Here is a 21,251-nt window from a genome sequence, read left to right on the forward strand (position 1 = left end):
GGAAGATGTGCTTAGTGGTGGGATTCCGTTGGAGATGGCAGACGTTCCAGAGAATTATGTGCTGGATGCAGAGGCTGGTGGGGTGGTACGTGAGGACAAGAGCAGGGACACCAGTCACCCCAACCATAAATTGTTTCAGCTGCTTCCGTCTGGTAAATGGTACCGCAGCATTAAAGCCAGGACCAGCAGGCTACGGAACGGCTTCTTTCTATAAGCCATTAGACTTATTAATTCACATGTCTGTACATTGTGACAGAGTCATAACACAAAGATTTTTACTCCCTCCCATTGTGGGACAGATGTAAGATTTAAATAAATTCAAATTCTCTAAATCAATCTTTGTAAATCTAGTAATTCCAAGGAGCACTTGACAATGGGTGTCCCTCAGAATAACATGAACTATTTGATATCAAGGTGTTGCAGAAGAAAGGTGGGACTAAAATGGAGAACACGACAAAGTGTGTAAGAGTAAATGGCAAGGGGAAGTACCCGGTCAAATATCTGAAATAGCTCAGTTCAACTCAGAAATGGTTGTTATTCCATTCCATGCTGGAACTAAATTATCTTCAGTTACGTTGTACTGGAAAGACTTTTACATTTGAACATCTGTAGTTTGTGTCCAACTGCTTGTTGCTATTTCAATTTGATTAGTCAGTCAAAACATTCATGCTTCAAGATAAAACTTCTTATTTTGCAATGCAATGCAATGCAATGCTCCTCAGACAGGATGAAGAGGTCAATACTCCCCAATGCCATTAGGCTTTACAATTCTACCGCCAGGACTTAAGAACTTTTTTTTAAAAAGCTATTATTAATGCTTTTTGAGATAGTGATTTAGATGCATATCATATTTTTAGATGCATATCATATATTTAATTCAAAAGTATTGTATGTAATTAGTTTTGCTACAACAAGTGTATGGGACATTGGAAAAAAGTTGAATTTCCCCATGGGGATGAATAAAGTATCTATCTATCTATCTATCTATCTATCTATCTATCTATTTTCAATAACTGCTGATGATGCTTGATGAAACATGGTATTTCCAAAATGAGGTTTTAAGAAGCATTGACATGGGTTAATGTGTGACATCAGAAGACTTACACTTGTTCATGATTCGTTAATAAATTATATACTCTGTAATATATTGAAACAAATATGCAATAGAGTCATGCAGTCATAAGTAATACAGTATGGAATCGTGAAGAAACTAACAATTTTTTCTCTATTTTCCAGAGCACCAACAATTTGAATGTTTCCATAACAGCTCAAAATGTGGATTGTTATGATAATGGAATAATTTGCATGAAGTCCCTTATTATTTCTGTTGGAAGCACCCATCTTAATTTTAATGACAACTCTGGGAAACCAGTAAGTGTCCAAATTGATCTTTTTTCTTTTTTTTTGTCTCATAAATATCCAAAAATTATAATTTTCTGCTTCTAAATTTCTAATCTCATATCACCCCAACCACCTGATATGGATTTGTTTTGTGGTGGGAATCGATTTGCTAGGTTTAGAAGCACCAATTAATAACACCTTCAATACAACCAATTATCTCACAATGCATCGCCAAACGTATTGTTAAAGCAAAGCATTGATACTGAACCAGCAACAAAGGAAACATGAGGGCAAAGAATCAAAACCTTGGTGAGAAGGATAGAGTTGAAAGAAATGTGGGTGAAGTTTTCAAAGGGAATCTTGGATCTTCAAGCCATGATACCTGAAGGCTTTTGCACCTTTGCAGGATTTTACATCTTTGGCATCTTTGTGTAAGAGATTGGTGAGGCTTAATTTGGAGAATTGTGTGCAGTTCTGGTTACCTACCTACAGGAAAGATGTAAATAAGATTGAACGAGTACAGAAAAAATGTACAAGGACATTGCAGGGTCTGGATGACCTGAGTTATAAAGAAAGATTAAATAGGATAGGATTTTATTCCTTGGAATATCATAGATTGAGAGGAGATTTGATAGAGGTATACAACATTATGAGGGGCAGAGATAGGGTAAATGAAAGCAGGCTTTTCCCCATTAAAGTTTGGTGGGACTATAACTCCAGGTCATGAGTTAAGAGTGAAATGTACAAAGCTTAAGGGGAGCATGAGGTGAGATTTCACTCAGAGGGTCGTGCGAGTGTGGAAGGAGTTGTTTGAGCAAGTGGTGCATGTGAGCATGTCAATGTTGAAGAGAAGTTTAGATAGGTAGGTGAATGGTAGTGGTAAGGAGGGCTATGGTCCTGGTGCAGGCTGGTGGGAGTAGGCAGTTTAAATGGTTCGGCATGGATCATTTAAAATAGTGTCTCTCTGTGCTGTACTTTCCTATGACTCTGAGTCAATTAAGTTAAACAAATTAGAGTACAAACAATTCACACTCCAATGAAGTTCATATTTACCACGGCAGCTAAGGATTTTAAATTGAAGCAATTAAATAAACTTAAATTTTAAACAAAATGCCTGTCTTAATAATCATAATAATTCTATTGTATTATTATATGAAAAAGCATCTGGTTTCTTAATATCCTTCAGGGAAGGAAATCTCGTGTCGCCAAGTAAACAAAGATGTAATTTTTTTCCCATTTTACTCTCTGTGTGACTCTAAATGTTTCACTGCCTTTCCAGGGCAATTGGGGATGAACAGTAAATGCGTATTTAAATGATAACAATGTCTAGATCCCACAAATAAATAAATCAATAAAATAACCATCGAATTGATTTGTTAAGAAGGTTACTGCAGCTCATATTGTGATTGGAAGACCAGAAGACCGCAGTTCAGTTTACCAGCGTGGCAGCTCTCATACCTGTAGGATTTTGCCCGAAAGATTCCTCTTACTTTGAGTGAGTCACGTGATGCGAACTTTCTTCAGGGAGCCAGCTCCTATCTGATTGGTGAAACCCAGCACAGAGACTTCTGGGTGTAGGTAACAAGTCCCATAGGCCTCACAGAATCATCAGGGCAGAAGCACAAATTACTCACTTGGTTATAGATCTGTTTTCCAGTAAACATTCTGATTTATTTCATGCGTTGAACACAGGCAACTCTCACAATGGATTGTAGTGAAGTCACAGAAGTTAACCATTATCACCCAAAGTCAGGACGGAAGCCAGGAGAGTGTCCACACTGAAAGTCTGTTATCTGCCCTACTCTCACTGATTTTTGTTTTAGCAAAATCCCGTTAAACTTAACACTCTTTTTCATTTTTCCAAAATTGTCTGTGTTCCACAGATTCACTTTATAAGAAGAATATTAGATTTAGTGTTTGATTGTATACCTTTGAATGTAGTTCTGGCATATCAGTAGTATAGTGATTAGCACAGTGCTTTACAGTACAGGTGATTAAGTTCAATTCCCGCTGTTGCCTGTAAGGAGTTGGTACGTTCTCTCTGTGACCATGTAGATTTCCTCTGGGTGCTCTAGTTTCCTCCCATGGTCCAAAGGTGTACTGATTGATAGGTTAATTGATCATTGTAAGTTGTCTTATGATCCTGTGTTTGTGTGACCTCCGTCGGTCGTGGTCGACCATGGGTACTGCGCCTCTGGTAGTCACTGAGAGTGGCTTCTCCAGCGCGCAAGCCAGGGCAGAGTTGATATGGAGATCCGTCTGTTGCCCATGCAGTGGGACCCCCCTCTCCATGCTGATGCGGGGTCCAAAGGAACGACGAAAGTCGATACAGTTTGGTGCCAGCAGCATCGCAGGAGTTGCCGAGCCGGTGCTGGGTACAGCAGTCAGCCGCCTTCGGGACTCCGGATTTTTCCTCGGGGTTTACTCCCAAAGCCTTTCCCGTGAGCGGGTATAGCCGCAAGGCAGCGGAGGTTTGAAATCGGAGCTTTCCCTCTCCTAGATGAGCTACCATCCGTGGTCAATGAGCCCCATCTGCCCGGAGCAACTGGTTTTAAGGCAACAGTGGTCCACCTTTGCCCCTTCTCTTGTCAGTGAGAACAGCTCCGCTGGGCATAAGAACTATGCCACACATGAAGGCCAGGAGTTGGACTTGGTTGTCAGAGGCTGTTTGAGACGCACGCCATGAAGAGCATTTGTTTAGCAGTGGGAGCTTGTCCCCACTACCACCCTTCAGCTATGACTACCCTTGGAGCCTGTGATTAGGCTGGGGTTAAATCAGGGGATTGCTTGGTGGCATGGCTTGAAGGGCTGGAAGGGTCTATTTCACACTGTTTCTCAATAAATAAATAAATGCCTAATTTATTGTGGACAATGTTTTTAGTGATCAGTAACCTAAATATGAAATGAATTTCTGCCATCCAAAAGCATTTGATTTCAGTACAGTGAATAATGCAACAGAAAGGATCAAACATATTTTCACATTTGCTTACCCAGTACAATATGACAATGAAAAATTATTACAATGAGCACTGTATTGTATTTATTTTGCAATGCTAGTTGCTAAGGTTACTATTCAGGAGCCAGTTAGTTTATCTGTAATATAGTGGATTCTAGTTCATTGGAATGCATCAGAACCAGTAGATTTTGACTCAATTAAAGCCAAAGTTTCATGGAAATAATTAAAAATGCATAAGAAGACAAAATACCATTTAACTGAGTAAGAAATGTATTTAAATGAAATGCAAAACAAATTATAGTACTATCAATACCATTACAGTACTATATTGCACTTCGGAAGGACAAACCAAGGTAGAACATACAAGGTAAATGGAAGGACACTGAGGAGTGCAGTAGAACAGAGGGATCTGGGAATACAGATACATAATTCCCTAAAAGTGGCATCACAGGTAGATAGGGTCGTAAAGAGAGCTTTTGGCATATTTGGCCTTTATAAATCAAAGTATTGAGTATAAGAGTTGGAATGTTATGGTGAAGTTGTATAAGACATTGGTGAGGCCAGGTTTGGAATATTGTGTGCAGTTTTGGTCACCGAATTACAGGAAGGATATTAATAAGGTTGAAAGAGTGCAGAGAAGGTTTACAAGGATGTTGCCGGGACTTGAGAAACTGAGTTACAGACAAAGGTTGAATAGGTTAGGACTTTATTCCCTGGAGCGTAGAAGAATGAGGGGAAATTTGATCAAGGTGTATAAAATAATGATGGGTATAGATAGAGTGAATGCAAGCAGACTTTTCCCACTGAGGCTAGGGGAGAAAAAACCCCGAGGACATGGGTTAAGGGTGAAAAGGGAAAAGTTTAAGGGGAACATTAGGGGGGGCTTCTTCACACAGAGAGTGGTGGGAGTGTGGAATGAGCTACCAGATGAAGTGGTAAATGCGGGCTCACTTTTAACATTTAAGAAAAACTTGGACAGGTACATGGATGAGAGGGGTTTGGAGGGATATGGCCCAGGTGCAGGTCAATGGGACTAGGCAGAGAAATGGTTCGGCACAGCCAAGAAGGGCCAAAAGGCCTGTTTCTGTGCTGTAATGTTCTATGGTTCTATAAAACTGAAGTTCCTAACATCTGTCAATGGAGGAATTCATCCAGTGTATCCTGCGTGTTCTTTTGATTGACTGTCGTGTAGATAATGGACTCCCTTTATGCATTGCTATCAATGATTGCATCTTCCAAATCTTCTTTTTCATTGTAACATTCAAGATGATTGTCGAAACCTTCACACTGTTCATAGGTCCTAACTTGTTGAAGTAGTGAAATTGTTTCACTTTCACTTCTGTCCATTTCTGGCATCTCCAAGCCTGATTGCTTGAAACCGCAGAGAGCAAAGCAGTTCCCAATGGTTTTACTGCATATTTCTTGACAGCTAGCAATGGCAAAAATCACTGTTTTTTGAACACAAACACATGCAACTGACTCTGTATAAAAACTGTTTGCTCTAAGCACAGTGTTGTGTCTAATGGCCACACACATGCTAGTCAGAAACTTCCGCAACAGTCACTTGGCCCAATTAAGCGGCATTGTGTCACAAATAAATGAAGAGAATTCTGGCTATTTTTTTGGATTAGTTTTTATTCTTTAAGAATTGTCCTAATCTTGGCTGTCCCAATTAACTGATGGCCCAATTAACCAGAATCCACTGAAAATGACTAACAGTGTACTGGGGAACAGGACAATTGTTCTACCAATAAATGCTTTAATGACAGAAGTTACCAACTTCACCTTTCAGTAAAAAAGTTCTTAGGAAACCTCCAAAGAGGCAGACAGTATTAATTATTCATGGTGCTTGTTGTTCCTCCTAGACTCTGTCTGGAGTGAGAAGGGGAACCAATGATTTTCAGCTGTGGAAGGCGGGTTACTACTCAGTGATATACTATCCAGAGCAGGAGATTACAGTGTTCTGGGACAAAAAGACGACGATTCACATTCAGGTTGGACCCCAGTGGCAGGTAGGTAGTCTTGTTCAACTTAACCTCACCCAGCTGAAGTGTATTAAGTTAACAAACTGAAGGAAACAGTTGACCATATCAAATGGAAAATATCAAAGATAAGGTTTACTGAAGTAGACATGCATCTTTATAACCTGTAGATACATACCACCATGAAATGCAAGACTAAGCTTTGAAGCAACACATACAAAAACCTGGAGGAACTCAACTTTGACTGTTTTCCCTTTTCTAGAGATGCTGCCTGGCCTGCTGCATTCCCCCAGCACTTTGTGTGTGATGCTAGGATTTCCTGCATCTGTTGATTTTTTTTTTCGTGTTTGTGCTCCTAAGTTTTGAAAGTAGGTGGGGCAAAATCCTAACCTGAATCTGAATTCCTATCTTGCTCTTTAATATCCAGGTCTGGTCCTTGACTGCAGATTGAAGGCTCAGTGCCTTCATTTCAAACAGCATTCCCAATCATACTGCCTCTTACAGCAATACAATCTGCAACCAGCCTGTGTCATTAATGGGTAACTGCGCAGTCGTGCGGTGCGTAACACTACTGCCCCCAGTTCAATCCTGTTGTCTGGAACTGCCCAAGTGGAGCCTGCACCTTCTCACTGCAATTGTGTGCATTTCCTCTGAGCCATTTGATTTCCTCTTGTGCCCCAAACGCGTGCAGGTTGATAGGATAATTCATTCGTTATGTGCCATGTCCAAGACTATGATTGTTCTTGGCAAGTTTTTCTACAAAAGTTGTTTAGAAACATAGAAAACCTACAGCACAATACAGGCCCTTCGGCCCACAAAGCTGTGCCAAACATGTCCTTACTATAGAAATTACCTAGGGTTACACATAGCCCTCTATTTTTCTAAGCTCCATGTACCTATCCAGGAGTCTCTTAAAAGACCCTATCGTATCTGCCTCCACCACCGTTGCCAGCAGCCCATTCCATGCACTCACCACTCTGCGTAAAAAAACTTACCCCTAACATCTCCTCTGTATTTACTTCCAAGCACCTTAAAACTGTGCCTTCTCATGCTAGCCATTTCAGCCCTGGGAAAAAGCCTCTGACTATCCACATAATCAATGCCTCTCATCATCTAATACACCTCTATCAGCTCACCTCTCATCCACCGTTGCTCCAAGGAGAAAAGGCTGAGTTCACTCAACCTATTCTCATAAGGCATGCTCCCCAACCCAGACAATATCCTTGTAAATCTCCTCTGCACCCTTTCTATAGTTTCCACATCCTTCCGGTAGTGAGGTGACCTGAACTGAGCACGGTATTCCAAGTGGGATCTGAACAGGGTCTACCAAAATGAATCACCTTACACTTATCTGGGTTGAACTCCATCTGCTACTTAGACCAGTTTTGCGTCCTATCGATGTCCCGCTGTAACCTCTGACAGCCCTCCACACTATCAACAACACCCACAACATTTGTGTCATCAGAAAATTTACTAACCCATCCCTCCACTTCCTCATTCAGGTCATTTATAAAAATCATGAAGAGTAAGGGTCCCAGAACAGATTCCTGAGGCACACCACTGGTCACCAACCTCTGTGCAGAATATGACCTGTCTACAACCACTCAGCCTTCTGTGGGCAAGCCAGTTCTGGATCCACAAAGCAATGTCCCCTTGGATCCCATGGCTCCTTACTTTCCCAATAAGCCTTACGTGGGGTACCTTATCAAATTCTTCGCTGAAATCTATATACACTACATCTACTGCTCTACCCTCATCAATGTGTTTAGTCACATCCTCAAAAAATTTCAATCAGGTTCGTAAGGCATGACGTGCCTTTGACAAAACCATGCTGACTATTCCTAATCATATTATACCTTTCCAAATGTTCATAAATCCTACCTGTCAGGATCTTTTCCATCAACTTACCAACCACTGAAGTAAGATTCACTGGTCTATAATTTCCTGGGCTATCTCTACTCCCATTCTTGAATAAGGGAACAACATCCACAACCCTCCAATCCTCCGGAACCTCTCCCGTCCTCATTGATGATGCAAAGATCATCGCCAGAGGCTCAGCAATGTCCTTCCTTGCCTCCCACAGTAGCCTGGGGCACATCTTGTCCGGTCCTAGTGACTTTCCAACTTGATGCTTTCCAAAAGCTCCTGCACATCCTCTTTCTTAATGTCCACATGCTCAAGCTTTTCAGTCTGCTGTAAGTCATCCCTACAATCGCCAAGATCCTTTTCCATAGTGAATACTGAAGCAAAGTATTCATTAAGTACCTCGTATTCATTAAGTACCAATGGTTTGCCATTGGCTTCTTCTGGGCAGTGCCTTTACTAGATGGGTGATCCCAACCCTTCAGAGATTGCCAGGCTGGTGTCAGTGGTCACATAACCAGAACTTTTTGATCTGCACCAGCTGCTCATACAACCATCCACCACCTGCTCCCATGGATTCATGTGACCCCGATCAGGGGGCTAAGCAGCTGCTACACCTTGCCGAAGGGTGACCTGCAGGCTAGTGGAGGAAAGGAACTTCCTTTGGTAGAGGAGTATCTTCACCCTGCCACCCTAGGATAATTGGCCACTGTAAATTGTTCACCAGAATGCTAAAATCTGAAGGAAATTGATGGGATTGTTAGAAAAAATGTGATTCGTGCCAATGGATGCATGATGGTTGACATGGACTTAGTGGCCTGTTTCCACACAGTATGATTCTAGTGTTCTTTTTGTACCATTATGAACAAAATGGATAATAATTTTCGAACATTCAACTTGTAACTCATCCAAGACACTATTAATGTTGCAGTCCTATGTAGCTGGCTGCTGTTTTACTGTGATACAACATGAAAAATTAAATCTGGGAGTAAATCCCTGTGTGTTGTAAACATGGGATGCTCCTGTTGTTTGTAGACTCAGGCTCACAACCCGTAACATGTAGCTTTGCTCAGTATCTTTATTCTGTATTGTTATTAACTCAAAACCAAGCAGCCACGTGAGTAGCTGTTCCAATTAATCTATCCTTGAGTTGTCCATCTCCTCAATGAACATTGCTCAACCGAGGCAATGTATGTTGAGTACCTTGTGCCACTTTGAGCTGTCTACAGCAACGTTCACTCTAACTTTTCTTTGTGGACCAGCCATTGTTCTGAGCAGGAAACCCTTACGTGGCCTGAAAACTGCAGCACGTTAATTTTTTTTTGTAATATGCATACCATGAATATTTAGAAAGAAAATCGAAAAACCACCTGCTTTTGATTTTATTTATTAATTGAATGGTATAATGAAATACAGTACAACCAAGAAAATCTTTCAGTTTTCATAAACTTTTAAACTTAGGTGACATTGACATGTATTGTATTGGTAGTTTATTAACAAAGAGCTACTGACTTCCATTCTGTGTTTATTGTTACAACTTGGAACAGTGTTGTAACTTGGAACACAGGCAATGGAAAAATATTGAAGCTCTAAAATGCTTCACAGTAAAGGTTGTGATACATATATTATTTAGAATGTTTATGGATTATATTCATTAACACATTAATATAATGTTAATGTAATACTAAAATGATGTTAAGGTTATATAAATGAAAACTCCAGCTGCATGGCAACAAAGGCTATGTGAGTGGGAGTATTTCAGCTACTGCGTGGCAGTGCACCTGCACAACTTAGAGGGAACAGTAGTCTACAATACACTGAGGAATTTTATGGAAATCCCTGTAATAAATATTTACAGTAGCAGTTAAACTTCCATTCATTCAATGGAAAAATTACTCAATGTATCCAAGTAAAATTATATAAAAATTTTAAAGAAATAATTATTATGAAAATTGTTCTTGGAGCAGCCTATCCTGTGACTTGTCTCTGTGGGAAAAAGCATTAATGAAATCAGTTTTCTTCCACTCAATTGCATCCCAAATTAATCCCGTGTGGCGACCCACTTTCTGCGCAGGCGAACCGGCTCACAAATAGCCAGCGTGCGGGGGGGAGACTTTGGTAATGCACCTCCGACGTCATTTCTGCCCGGAGAGGGCGGGCGCTAGGGATTAAATGCCAGCACCGCGAAGTTTGAATTAACTAGTCTCGAAACGACTTACCGACTGCGTGTCGTTATTTCAGCGCTGTGTGTAGCACATCGCTACATTGGTGACCCCGATGGTCCAAACGGAATTTGGACCAAAGATGACCGACTCTTCATCTGTTCACGCAGTTTCGCTAAAACTGCCGACTTTCTGGACGCTGCAACCACGCGTGTGGTTTAGCCAAGCAGAAGCCCAGTTCCAGATTCGGCAGATAATCTTCTGATTCCACGAGTGCCCTTGACCAGGAGACGGCCGCCAAGGTTGCGGATTTTATACAGTCGCCCCCGGAAGAAGGCAAATATGAAGCATTCAAAGCGCTGCTCATTTGGACCTTTGGCCTCTCACGGTGTGAGCGGGGTGCCCACCTGCTTCACCTGGACAGTTTGGGAGACAGACTGCCATCAGCATTGATGAACGAGATGCTGGCCCTGGCTGACGGACACAAGCCCTGCCTCATGTTCGAGCAAGTGTTCCTAGAGCAACTGCCCGAGGACATACATCTGCTGCTGGCTGACGCAGATTTCAGTGACCCCCGGAAGGTGGCGGCCCGGGCAGACGTGCTGTGGAAAGCCAAGAGAGAGAGCGTGGCGTCCGTCGGTCAGATTACCAGGCCACGCGCCCAACAGCAGACCAGACCAGGCCCGGCAGCGGGGCACACACAACACAGAGGCAGGAGTGAGGAGGACAGTGAACAGTGGTGTTACTACCACCAGCGGTGGGGCACAGAAGCCCGCCGTTGTCGCCTGCCCTGCAAGGGCCAGGGCCATGGCCAGCTGCTGCTAATGACTATGGCGGCAGGCCACCAGGACAGCCTCTTGTACGTCTGGGACAAACAGTCGGAACGCTGCTTCTTGGTCGACACCGGAGTGGAAATCAGCGTCTTGCCCCCGACGGGGTACGACACCCACAACAGGAAGCCAGGACCCACCCTGAGGGCCGCAAACGGCAGCATGGTATGGACCTACGGCACCCGCACAGTGCAGCTGCAGTTCGGTGCCAGCCGGTTCACGTGGGACTTCACACTGGATGCCGTGGCCCAACCACTCCTGGGGGCAGACTTCTTGCGAGCTCACAGCCTGCTGGTCGACTTGCAAGGGAAAAGACTGGTACATGCCGAGACTTTCCAGACGTTCTCCCTGGGTGAAGCCAAGTTGTCGGCCCCACACCTGGACTCCATCACGCTGTCGGACAACGAATTCACCAGAATCCTGGTGGACTTTCCATCAATTCTGGCACTGCAGTTCACGGCAACCATGCCCAAACACGGGGTACAGCACCACATTCCGACCCAGGGACCACCCCTCCACGCCCGCGCACGAAGGCTCCCCCCAGACAAGCTCCGCCTGGCGAAGGAGGAGTTCAAGAGGATGGAGGAATTGGGGATCGTACGGAGGTCCGACAGCCCATGGGCCTCCCCCCTGCACGTGGTGCCCAAAGCAGCCGGGGGTTGGAGACCATGCGGCGACTACCGCAGACTGAACGAGGCTACAACTCCAGACCACTACCCCATGCCGCACATACAGGACTTTGCAGCAAACCTGCATGGGGCAAGAATCTTTTCCAAAGTAGACCTTGTCCGGGGGGTACCATCAAATCCTGGTGCATCAATGAAGACATCACTCCGTTCGGCCTGTTTGAGTTCCTCCGAATGCTGTTCGGCCTGAAGAATGCCACACAGACGTTCCAGTGGCTAATGGATGCGGTGGGACGCGACCTGGATTTTGCGTTCATCTATTTGGATCCTTATAGCCAGCAGTAGTCGTCAGGAGCATCTGTCCCACCTCCGCCAGCTCTACTCCCGCCTGCGTGATTTCGGCCTCACGATCAACCCGGCCAAATGCCAGTTCGGTCTCGATACCATCGCCTTCCTGGGCCACAGGATTACCAAAGACGGGGCAACACCTCTGCCCGTCAAGGTAGACGCGATCTGCCACTTTGCCCAGCCCAACACGGTCAAAGGCCTGCAGGAGTTCGTTGGTATGGTGAACTTCTATCACCGTTTCCTCCCCTCAGCAGCCTGTATCATGCGCCCTTTGTACACCCTGATGTCGGGTAAAGGCAAGGACATTACTTGGGATGAGGAGGCCGCGGCCTCTTATGTTAAAGCCAAGGAAGCCTTGGCAAATGCCGCGATGCTGGTGCACCCCAGAACGAACGTTCCGACTGCCCTCACAGTGGACGCATCGGACACAGCAGTCGGTCGGGTGCTGGAGCAACTCATCGAGGGGCACTGGCAACCCCTGGCGTTCTTCAGCAAGCACCTACGACCACCCGAACTCAAGTACAGTGCTTGTCTCGGGAAAGGACAACATCGTGGCAGACGCACTCTCCAGACCAGCTGTCCAGGTCCTGTCCCTGGGGGTGGACTATGCAGCACTGGCGGAGGCGCAGCAGGCAGACGACGAGATGCCCAGCTACAGGACCGCAGTCTCGGGTTTGCAGCTGCAGGACTTTCTTGTAGGCCCAGGTGAGAGGGCCCTCCTGTGCGACGTGGCTACCAGCCAACCTCGCCCCATCGTCCCGGCAGCCTGGAGGCGGCGAGTTTTCGACTCCTTACACGGTTTGGCACACCCATCTATCAGGACAACCGTCCGGCTGGTCTTCTGGGGGAGGGGGGGGGGGGTTATGTGGTGACCCACTTTCTGCGCAGGCGAATCGGCTCACAAATAGCCAGCGCACGGGGGGAGACTTTGGTAATGCGCCTCTGACATCATTTCTGCCCGGAGAGGGTGGGCGCTAGGGATTAAATGCAAGTGCTGCGAAGTTTGAATAAACTAGTCTCGAAACGACTTACGTGTCGTTATTTCAGCGCTGTGTGTAGCACATTGCTACACCCTTTGTATTTTAATGAAACATTGACTGCACTTTTCTGAGAGGGGTTTGAACTTAAAAAGCAGCCCATTGTTATATTAGATAGTATCTGTTTAATCTGAAAGTCTAGAAAAATGTTGCATAGAATTTTAGCAGCTTTACAAATACCAGTGGAAGTAATTTGGCACATTGAGTAACTCAGTCATCCTCAATTCCCATTCTTTACTCAATCACTTCACCATAATACTTTTTCCTTGCAGTAATGTACTCAATTACTTTTTGAAAGCTGCAGCTGAGCCGACATCCATGAGATTTCCAGTTGGTGCACTCCTGATTTCAAGATTTTGTTACATGAAAGAGATGCCTCATGTTACCCTCGATCTTTTGTCAATCACTTTATCTGGGGTTTTTTTTGCACTTAAAGAGCATTAAAGTTATAAACAAAGAAACAGACAGTTCACTCCATCGTCTACGCCAACCAGCAAACACCAATTACATTACTCCTGAACTAATCCTGTTTTATTCTCCCAACCTTTCCATGAATTTGTCTTAGATTCTACCCCTCCACACAAGGGGTAATTTATCAACCTGCATGTCTTTCAGATGTGGGAGGAGACAGGAACACTGAATGTAAACCCATGGAGTCTCACAGAGAATGTGTAAACTCCACACAGAAACTATCCAAGGTGGATTTTGAACCGGGGTTGTTGTAAGCAGAGTAGCTCTCCTACTGCAGCACCATTCTGCCCATTGAGGTTCCACTCTCTATACTTGCCTTATCTAACCCCATCAGGATTTTATGTATTCTAGCAAATCCCCTCCCAATCCAAGGAGAACAACTCTAATTTTTCTGGATTACTCACTTAACTAAAATTCTTCATCTCTAGAATAATTCCAATACATCATTTCCATATCCCTTCAGGGTCTTAAAAGGTTTTCTAAATTGAGCAAATTTGATATTGCATTCTGGGTTGTGGTCTAACTGATCTTTTATGAATTTGCAACATAAGCTCCTTGATTTTACACTCTGTTATTGAAGACCAGAATCGAATATACATATTTTATTAAATAATATCACAATCCACCTTTAATGATTTGTGCACGTCTGCATTAAAAGTCTTCCTGTTTCTCTGCTTCATCTGGGAATTAACTTTTAATTCACATTTCTCCTGCCGAAATACATCACTTCGCACATCGCAGCATTACATGTCCTGTTATGTTCATGCCCTTTCCACCAGCACAAAATGCTTCAGAAATCTATTACTTCTGTTTTCCAAGTGTCATGTCCATTCACAAATATTGGAATATTTAGGCTGAAATTTATACCCAAGTTATTTCACAGATCAAACAAATACTGCTCCCAGCCTCTAAACCCTGGACAATCACCACCATCTCTGTCACTCCTTTTAAAAAAAACAAGTATTTGCTACCACTCTGCTTCCCCGACTCCATTTTCTTAGTCCCATTTGCTAGCCAGGGTTTTATTTGCAAATCTGTGAAACGCTTACTGAAAATCCACACATGCAACGACATTATCCCCTTAACTCTTTCTCTGCCCTGATTTAAAAAAAAACACACACAAATTAGATTTTTAAAGTAAATTTGCGTATTCAACAAAGAAAAAAATGGATTGAATTTTTCACCTAAATACCTTGCAATTCTTAATGAGCAAATAAATGGGAATGAATAAAATTTGACAATGAGGTATTTTGCTAAAGCTTCTGTCATATTCCAAAGCCTTTCTGAATTGGTAAGAAGTTGAACTGTTTATTTTTGCACTGTAATCCTACGCCTCTGGATGTTCAAGAAGATGTTTCTTCTTATGATATGCATTTGTGTCGAAGAGATCTTCTCTGTGTCAACTGAGTCTACAATGGCATCATATACAGTACTGTGCAGAAGTTTTAGACACAGACAAATAAACGCACATAAATTTGTTGTTTATGTTTTGCAGTAACAGTGCAGAGCAATGCATAAAATTGCTGCAGTAGCGTTCAATGCTTGTTTAGAATACAGGCAGGGAAACTTGGGTCATGTTGCCCCGCACCACATGCAGGACTGCATGTTCAGGTCTTCATGATGTGACCGAGTGCGCAGATACGAGGTTGAAAAGGGAGACTGAATGAGCAGGTGCCAGCCTGGTTCTGGGAACAAGACTCAGCAAGTCCCCTTCTAACTTAGCTACTTTAATTCTTTTTACTTGCTGCCCCCCCCCAGAAAAAGCTTGCCCCTCACATCATGTTTATATATCACACTCTAAACTTAAAAACACGCCCTCTGATGTTTCAGATGGGTCAATTTAATATCAGAGAATGTATACAGAAAACAGCCCAAAACTCTTACTCTTCGCAGACATCCACGACACAGGAAACCACATAGAATGAATGATAGAAATAGCAGAACCCCAAAGCCCCTACACCTCCCCCACAGAAGTAGCAGCAGTAGCACTGACCCTCCCCCTCCCCTCACTTGCGCCAGCAGAGCACTGATTCCACCCCCCCCACCAAGGAAAACATTCTTACTGTGTACTCTATCGATGCCTCTAATAATTAAAAAACCCTATATCATGTCTCCCCTTGGCTCCTACTATACCAAGAAGTCAACCCAAGTTGGACTAACCTTTCATTATAGCTCATTACTCTCTAATCCAGGCAGCATCCTGGTAAACCTATTCTTCACCCTCTCCACAGTCTCCATGTCCTTCCTCTAAAAGGGTGACCAGAAATGCAAGTAAAGCAACAAAGTGTGGTTTGACTGAAGTTTTATATAGTTACAGCATATCTTGCTTTATATTCATACTCAACACCCCACCAATGCAGGTAAACATTCCACACTCCTTCCTTAACCACCATGGATAGATAGATAGATATTTTATTGATCCCAAAGGAAATCACGGTGTCACAGTAGCAATACAAGTGCACAGATACAAATATTAGAAGATTCACTCGCACATCCACTTTCAGTGGATTATGGACCTGGACCCCATGATCCCTCTGAATTTCAGTGCTATTGAAGTTGGGGTTCCCAACCTTTGTTATACCATGGAGCTTTACGATTAACCGTAGGGTCCATGGACTTCAGGTTGGGAACCCCTGTGTTAAAGGGTCTACTATTAACTATATGCTGACCTCCCAAAGCACGACTCCTCACACTTGCCTAACTCCATCTGTCACTTCTCTGACCATCTATAACTGATCTACATTCTGCTGTATCCTTTGATAATAACTTACACTATTGAAAATGCACCAGTCATTCGCAAGCTTGCTGATCTAATCTTCCACATTTTCATCCTAATCATTGATATATATCACAAGCAAGAGAGATCCTAGCACTGATCCTTGCAGAACACCACTAGTCACGAAGCTCTAGTCAGAATAACAGCCTTCCACCCCTTGTTTGTAGAAGACAGAGAGACCCCCTTCTCTCTGTCCTCTACAGACAGACCAGTTTTGAATCCAACCTTGCAATTTACCCTGGATCCTATGCATCTTTATCCTCTGAATCAAACTACCATGAGGGACCTTATGAAATGCCTCACAAAGATCTATGTAGTAATATCCATTGCCCGACCATCATCTAATTCTTTGTCATTTCCTCAATAAATTTGATCACCTTTGCTCAGTGTGACCTACCCTGCACAAGTCCACGCTGACTGACCTAAGCAGGCCATACCAACCCTAATGGGCATAAATCCATTTCTCTCAGGATCCTCTCCAATGGCTGCCTGATCACTGATATTAGGCTCATGGGCCTTTAATTATCTTGATTACCCTTATTTCCTTTCTTTTTTTTTTTTAAATTTTATTTAATTGCATTTTTAAATGATTACAAGTGTAGAAAAAAAAGTATGTGACCCTTCCCCCCTCCCCTTAATCCCTCCCCCCTAACTTCCCTATATAAGAAAAATTAAGAAAGAAAGAAAAGAAAGAAAGAAAGAGTGCCTGGTTGTTGGAAGGTCTCCACATGCTCCATGGAGTTCTTAATAACTTTAGTATATATATTTATTTCTTTCCCCAAGTAACCATCAATTTTCTCTTCAGAGCACCTATATATTTAATCCTGTCTTTTGTAAATAAGGGCCCCAGATTTTCAAAAATGTTTCATATTTATCTCTTAAGTTATAAGTAATTTTTTCTAATGGAATACAACCATAGATTTCTTTTTTCCAACAATCTATACTTAAATATGTATCTGATTTCCAAGTAATTGCAATAGCCTTTTTGGCTACAGCCAGCGCAATTTTTATAAATTGCAATTTTAATTCAAAAAGGAAATATTAAAAAATTTATATCTTGTATGTATAATTTGATTCAAAATCAGGCAACTAAACAAGGAGTCCATAAGTCAAGACAAAAATGGGAAAGTGATTTGAATATTAAAATTGAAGAAACAAATTGGTCAAGACTGTGTCTTGATAGTATGACAAATACAATAAATGTTCGGTTAAGATTAGTGCAATATAACTTTTTACATCAATTATATATTACACCACAAAAAATAAATAAATTAAATCCAAGTTTATCTGATCAGTGTTTCCGATGTAAACAAGAAACTGGTACATTTTTACATTCTACATGGTCTTGTTCTAAAATTCAACCTTTTTGGACAAATTTAAGACTTTTATTGGAACAAATTACGGGAATAAAACTTCCTCATAATCCAATATTACTTTTACTAGGTGATATTGAAGGGACAAAACCGAAACTCAAACTTAATAAATATCAGAAAGAATTTATAAAAATTGCCCTTATTTCCTTTCTTGAACAAAGACACATTTTCTGCTGTCCAGTCCCCAGGGACCTCACCTGTTGCTAGAGAGGACAAAAGCTTAAAGCCCCAGGAATCTCCTCACTTGCTTCTTTCACTGTTCTGGAGAATATGCCCAGGAGAGGAGAGGACAGGCCGGTGTTCAGCTTGATGTTCTGTGAGGTTTCCTCGTCTCTGTGCTGAACTGAAGCCGTGGCCAGCAGCTAACGGGCTCTTGGATCGGCTGCAATGACAACCGGCTTCATGGCTGTGGACTCACTTCTGTGAAATTCAATTCTGAATGTTGTTTGCTTACTTTTATCGTTTGCAAGATTTTTTTTTTGTTTTCTGCACATTGGGTGTTCGGTGTTTTTTAAAAATGGGTTCTATTAGGTTTCTTTGTTTTGTGGCTGTATGTAAGGAGACAAATGTCAATGTTGTACAATGTATACACACTTTGATAATAAACGTACTTTGAACTTTGGTGGAAGGGGACTTAGGCCAGAGTGGAAGTTCACAATCAAAACCATCATTGGGTCAACATGCAGTAGCTATATAATGAATGAGTGAATTCTAGGCAGTTGTGTTATAATAATCATTGTTATTCCAACTGTTGACAGGGTAAGCTAACGGGATTGTGTGGAAATTTTGACAAAATCACAGTGAATGACATGACAACATCAAGCAACATGGAAGTAAGCAATGCCCAATCTTTTGGAGATAGCTGGGCTCTTGGACAGGTATGAATGATAAAGGATATAATGTAGAAAGATTGAAATTTTGAGGCAGTCTATTGCAGTTAATCATAATTGCGTTAGTCATCTGCAGGGCAGGCTCTCAAACTGATGAAATTAGGAACTGCAATGTTACCTTGGTCTAGGGGTTCCCTACCTTTTCTATGTCATGGACCAATGCCATTAAGCAAGAGGTCTGTAGACTCCAGGTTGGAACCCCCTAGTCTGATTTTATAATGTACTATGCAATTCTGTTGCTTTTATAGATAAGTGAGATTTTCATACCTCAATGAGGTTAAAAAACTCTCCTCAATGCAGTTGAACCAAGTGTTTATATTTGTTCAGGATTATAATTTTGATCCATCTACTCAGGGTTCCAACATTTATTATGCCATGGATCAATACCATTAAGCAAATCTAAACTGAGGCTTCTGTTACTTCAAATTTATAAACATATGAATCGTTTTCTTGTCCTTTCATGCAGCATTGCCTTTCTAAAAAGCAGAGTGGCCGAAGCTATTCACTCTGTTTCAAATGTGTAGCATTAAGTTAAAAAAAAGTCTGAGGAATTTTTCTTCCATGAATTTTTCATCTTATGCTGAGAAACAGGATGGTCAGCAGTTAGAAGAAAGACAAAAATAAATCATGGCTCATTTGACACCTTGAGGTCATCCAAAAATAATTTGGAATTGATCTTAAAATGGCTGGTCCTCTATTCTCAAACAGGCAGTACTCGAACTGGGGTCATTCAGTACTGTCGTGATCCACTGTCGTGATTTCCTTGTGCTAACTCAGGAGCTTTCCATTCCTGTTGTTCATAGTGAAATTAATTGGATGGCAGCCCAACTGTAACTTCCACACAGATTGGAAGAGAGTAGGTGGGCTGTAAATTGTTGAGTCCCAATGAGCCTACTCCCAGTTTCAATGTGTTAATGCTGGTGAAAATTCTACTTGGTGACTATAAGCATCTGCTAATCAGATGTGAGTGGGTACTGTTAGGTACTATAACATCACTGGGTATTTTGAATTGCTGGTTAAAATGACTGGAAAAATAACTTAAGCAGGGTGGATTGCATGGGTTTTGGAAAACTGACTAGAGAATTTGAGCAATAGGTCAGGTTTATTCTCGTTCTTTCTAGCCTGAATAAAAACTCAGTAACTGAAGAATCCATAAGCACACGAGATTCTGCAGATGTGGATATCCAAAGCAAAGTGTTGGAGGAACACAGGACTGACTACAGGTCTTGGCCTGAAACATTGACTGTTTAATTCCTCTCCATAGATGCTGCCTGACCCACTAGGCTCCTCCACCATTTTGTGTGAATTGCAGAATGCAAATTGACAGAGGATTGGAAGTCATCCAACATCTTAAATGATGAAGGGTGACATGACAAAATCAGTCAGTCAGTACTGCAGGTGAAGGTCCTAAGGCTTGAATAACAATCCTTTCCACCATGGCTGTTCCCAGATGGCATTTAGCCCTTGTCTACTGGTGGGCCTCACCCCAGGTACTCTGGTGCATCAGTAAGGGGGGTAATAGTGAGGATATGGCATGAGCCATCTTTGGGTTCAAGGTACTAAGGACAACACAAGCCTTCCGATTCTTTTGTGTTATGTTCTCCTACAAGGCTAAGAGTTGGTAAGATTTGAGCTGAGTAAGCCTCATTATCTAGAGTGTTATTATTGATGTAGGTTTTGGGTTAGCTCACAATTGTTTATCATAGAGACAGAGACAAATGCTATCCATAGTTCTACACTTCTCCCAATTTCCTTTTGAAATTGTATCAATCATATTATTTACTATAACTAATTAATTAATCCTATTCATGGATAACAATTCAAATATTAATACCTTACTCTTTTATTTTATGCTAGTGTGTGAGTAGAAATGGTATCACTCGGCCATGTGAAGCAGACTTAATCCGGCAACCATTTGCAAAGAGAGAATGTGCTGTTCTTTATAGTGAAGTGTTCGCTCCTTGTCATAATGTGGTAAGTATGTGGATTTTATTTCTCTTACTGACTTTACACTTGGCATTTTTGTCTTGACTGCTGCATTAGTTTGCAAATAAGTACCATCTCCCTGTCAAAAAGCAGATAAAATAGAGAATCCTGAAGACGCCAGAAATCTGACAATGTTTGAAGTACCTAATAGGTCAGGTGGAGGGTATGTATTTTGGTTGGGGAGTACCTGGCACCTCCTCCTCAGTGCATGTGTTAGTGTTAGGTACGATTGGAAATCTCATTATTTCATTGGAATACGTTGGTCCACACGAGTACACGTTTACCTGCTCAAAACTTTACTACATTCAAAATACACATATACCTCCTTTCCAAATATCCTTTAATATCATTGGTTGACAAAAATACATTAATTACATATTTAAAATGATCAATGGACCTAATATCAGTTTCTGTTGGCCGAGAGGGCTCCAGGTTTCTTTACCCTTCTCTTCCTAAAATGCGTGTTCTCCTAGTTCTTTACTTTTTCAATATTTTTATTGATTACTTGCATAGACAAATACAAAATACATTATGATATTATGAAAACAGAAATAAGGTTGAAATGCCCCATATCTGTGTATAGTAAATTAAACATAATATTGAAAAGGTA

General features: G+C 42.1%; 1 protein-coding gene across 1 annotated transcript in view; it reads left to right on the plus strand.

The window, feature by feature from the left end:
- The window catches only part of otogl (otogelin-like), a 165,150-nt gene that overhangs the window by 65,293 nt on the left and 78,606 nt on the right, over positions 1-21,251 (plus strand). Inside the window, exons 27-30 of the mRNA XM_073057619.1 lie at positions 1,237-1,371; positions 6,163-6,309; positions 18,524-18,643; positions 20,513-20,629. Of these exons, the coding sequence (XP_072913720.1) occupies positions 1,237-1,371; positions 6,163-6,309; positions 18,524-18,643; positions 20,513-20,629 (519 nt within the window). The remainder of the gene's footprint in view (positions 1-1,236; positions 1,372-6,162; positions 6,310-18,523; positions 18,644-20,512; positions 20,630-21,251) is intronic.

The sequence above is a fragment of the Hemitrygon akajei genome, chromosome 10, assembly GCF_048418815.1.
Source record: "Hemitrygon akajei chromosome 10, sHemAka1.3, whole genome shotgun sequence".
Taxonomy (NCBI): domain Eukaryota; kingdom Metazoa; phylum Chordata; class Chondrichthyes; order Myliobatiformes; family Dasyatidae; genus Hemitrygon; species Hemitrygon akajei.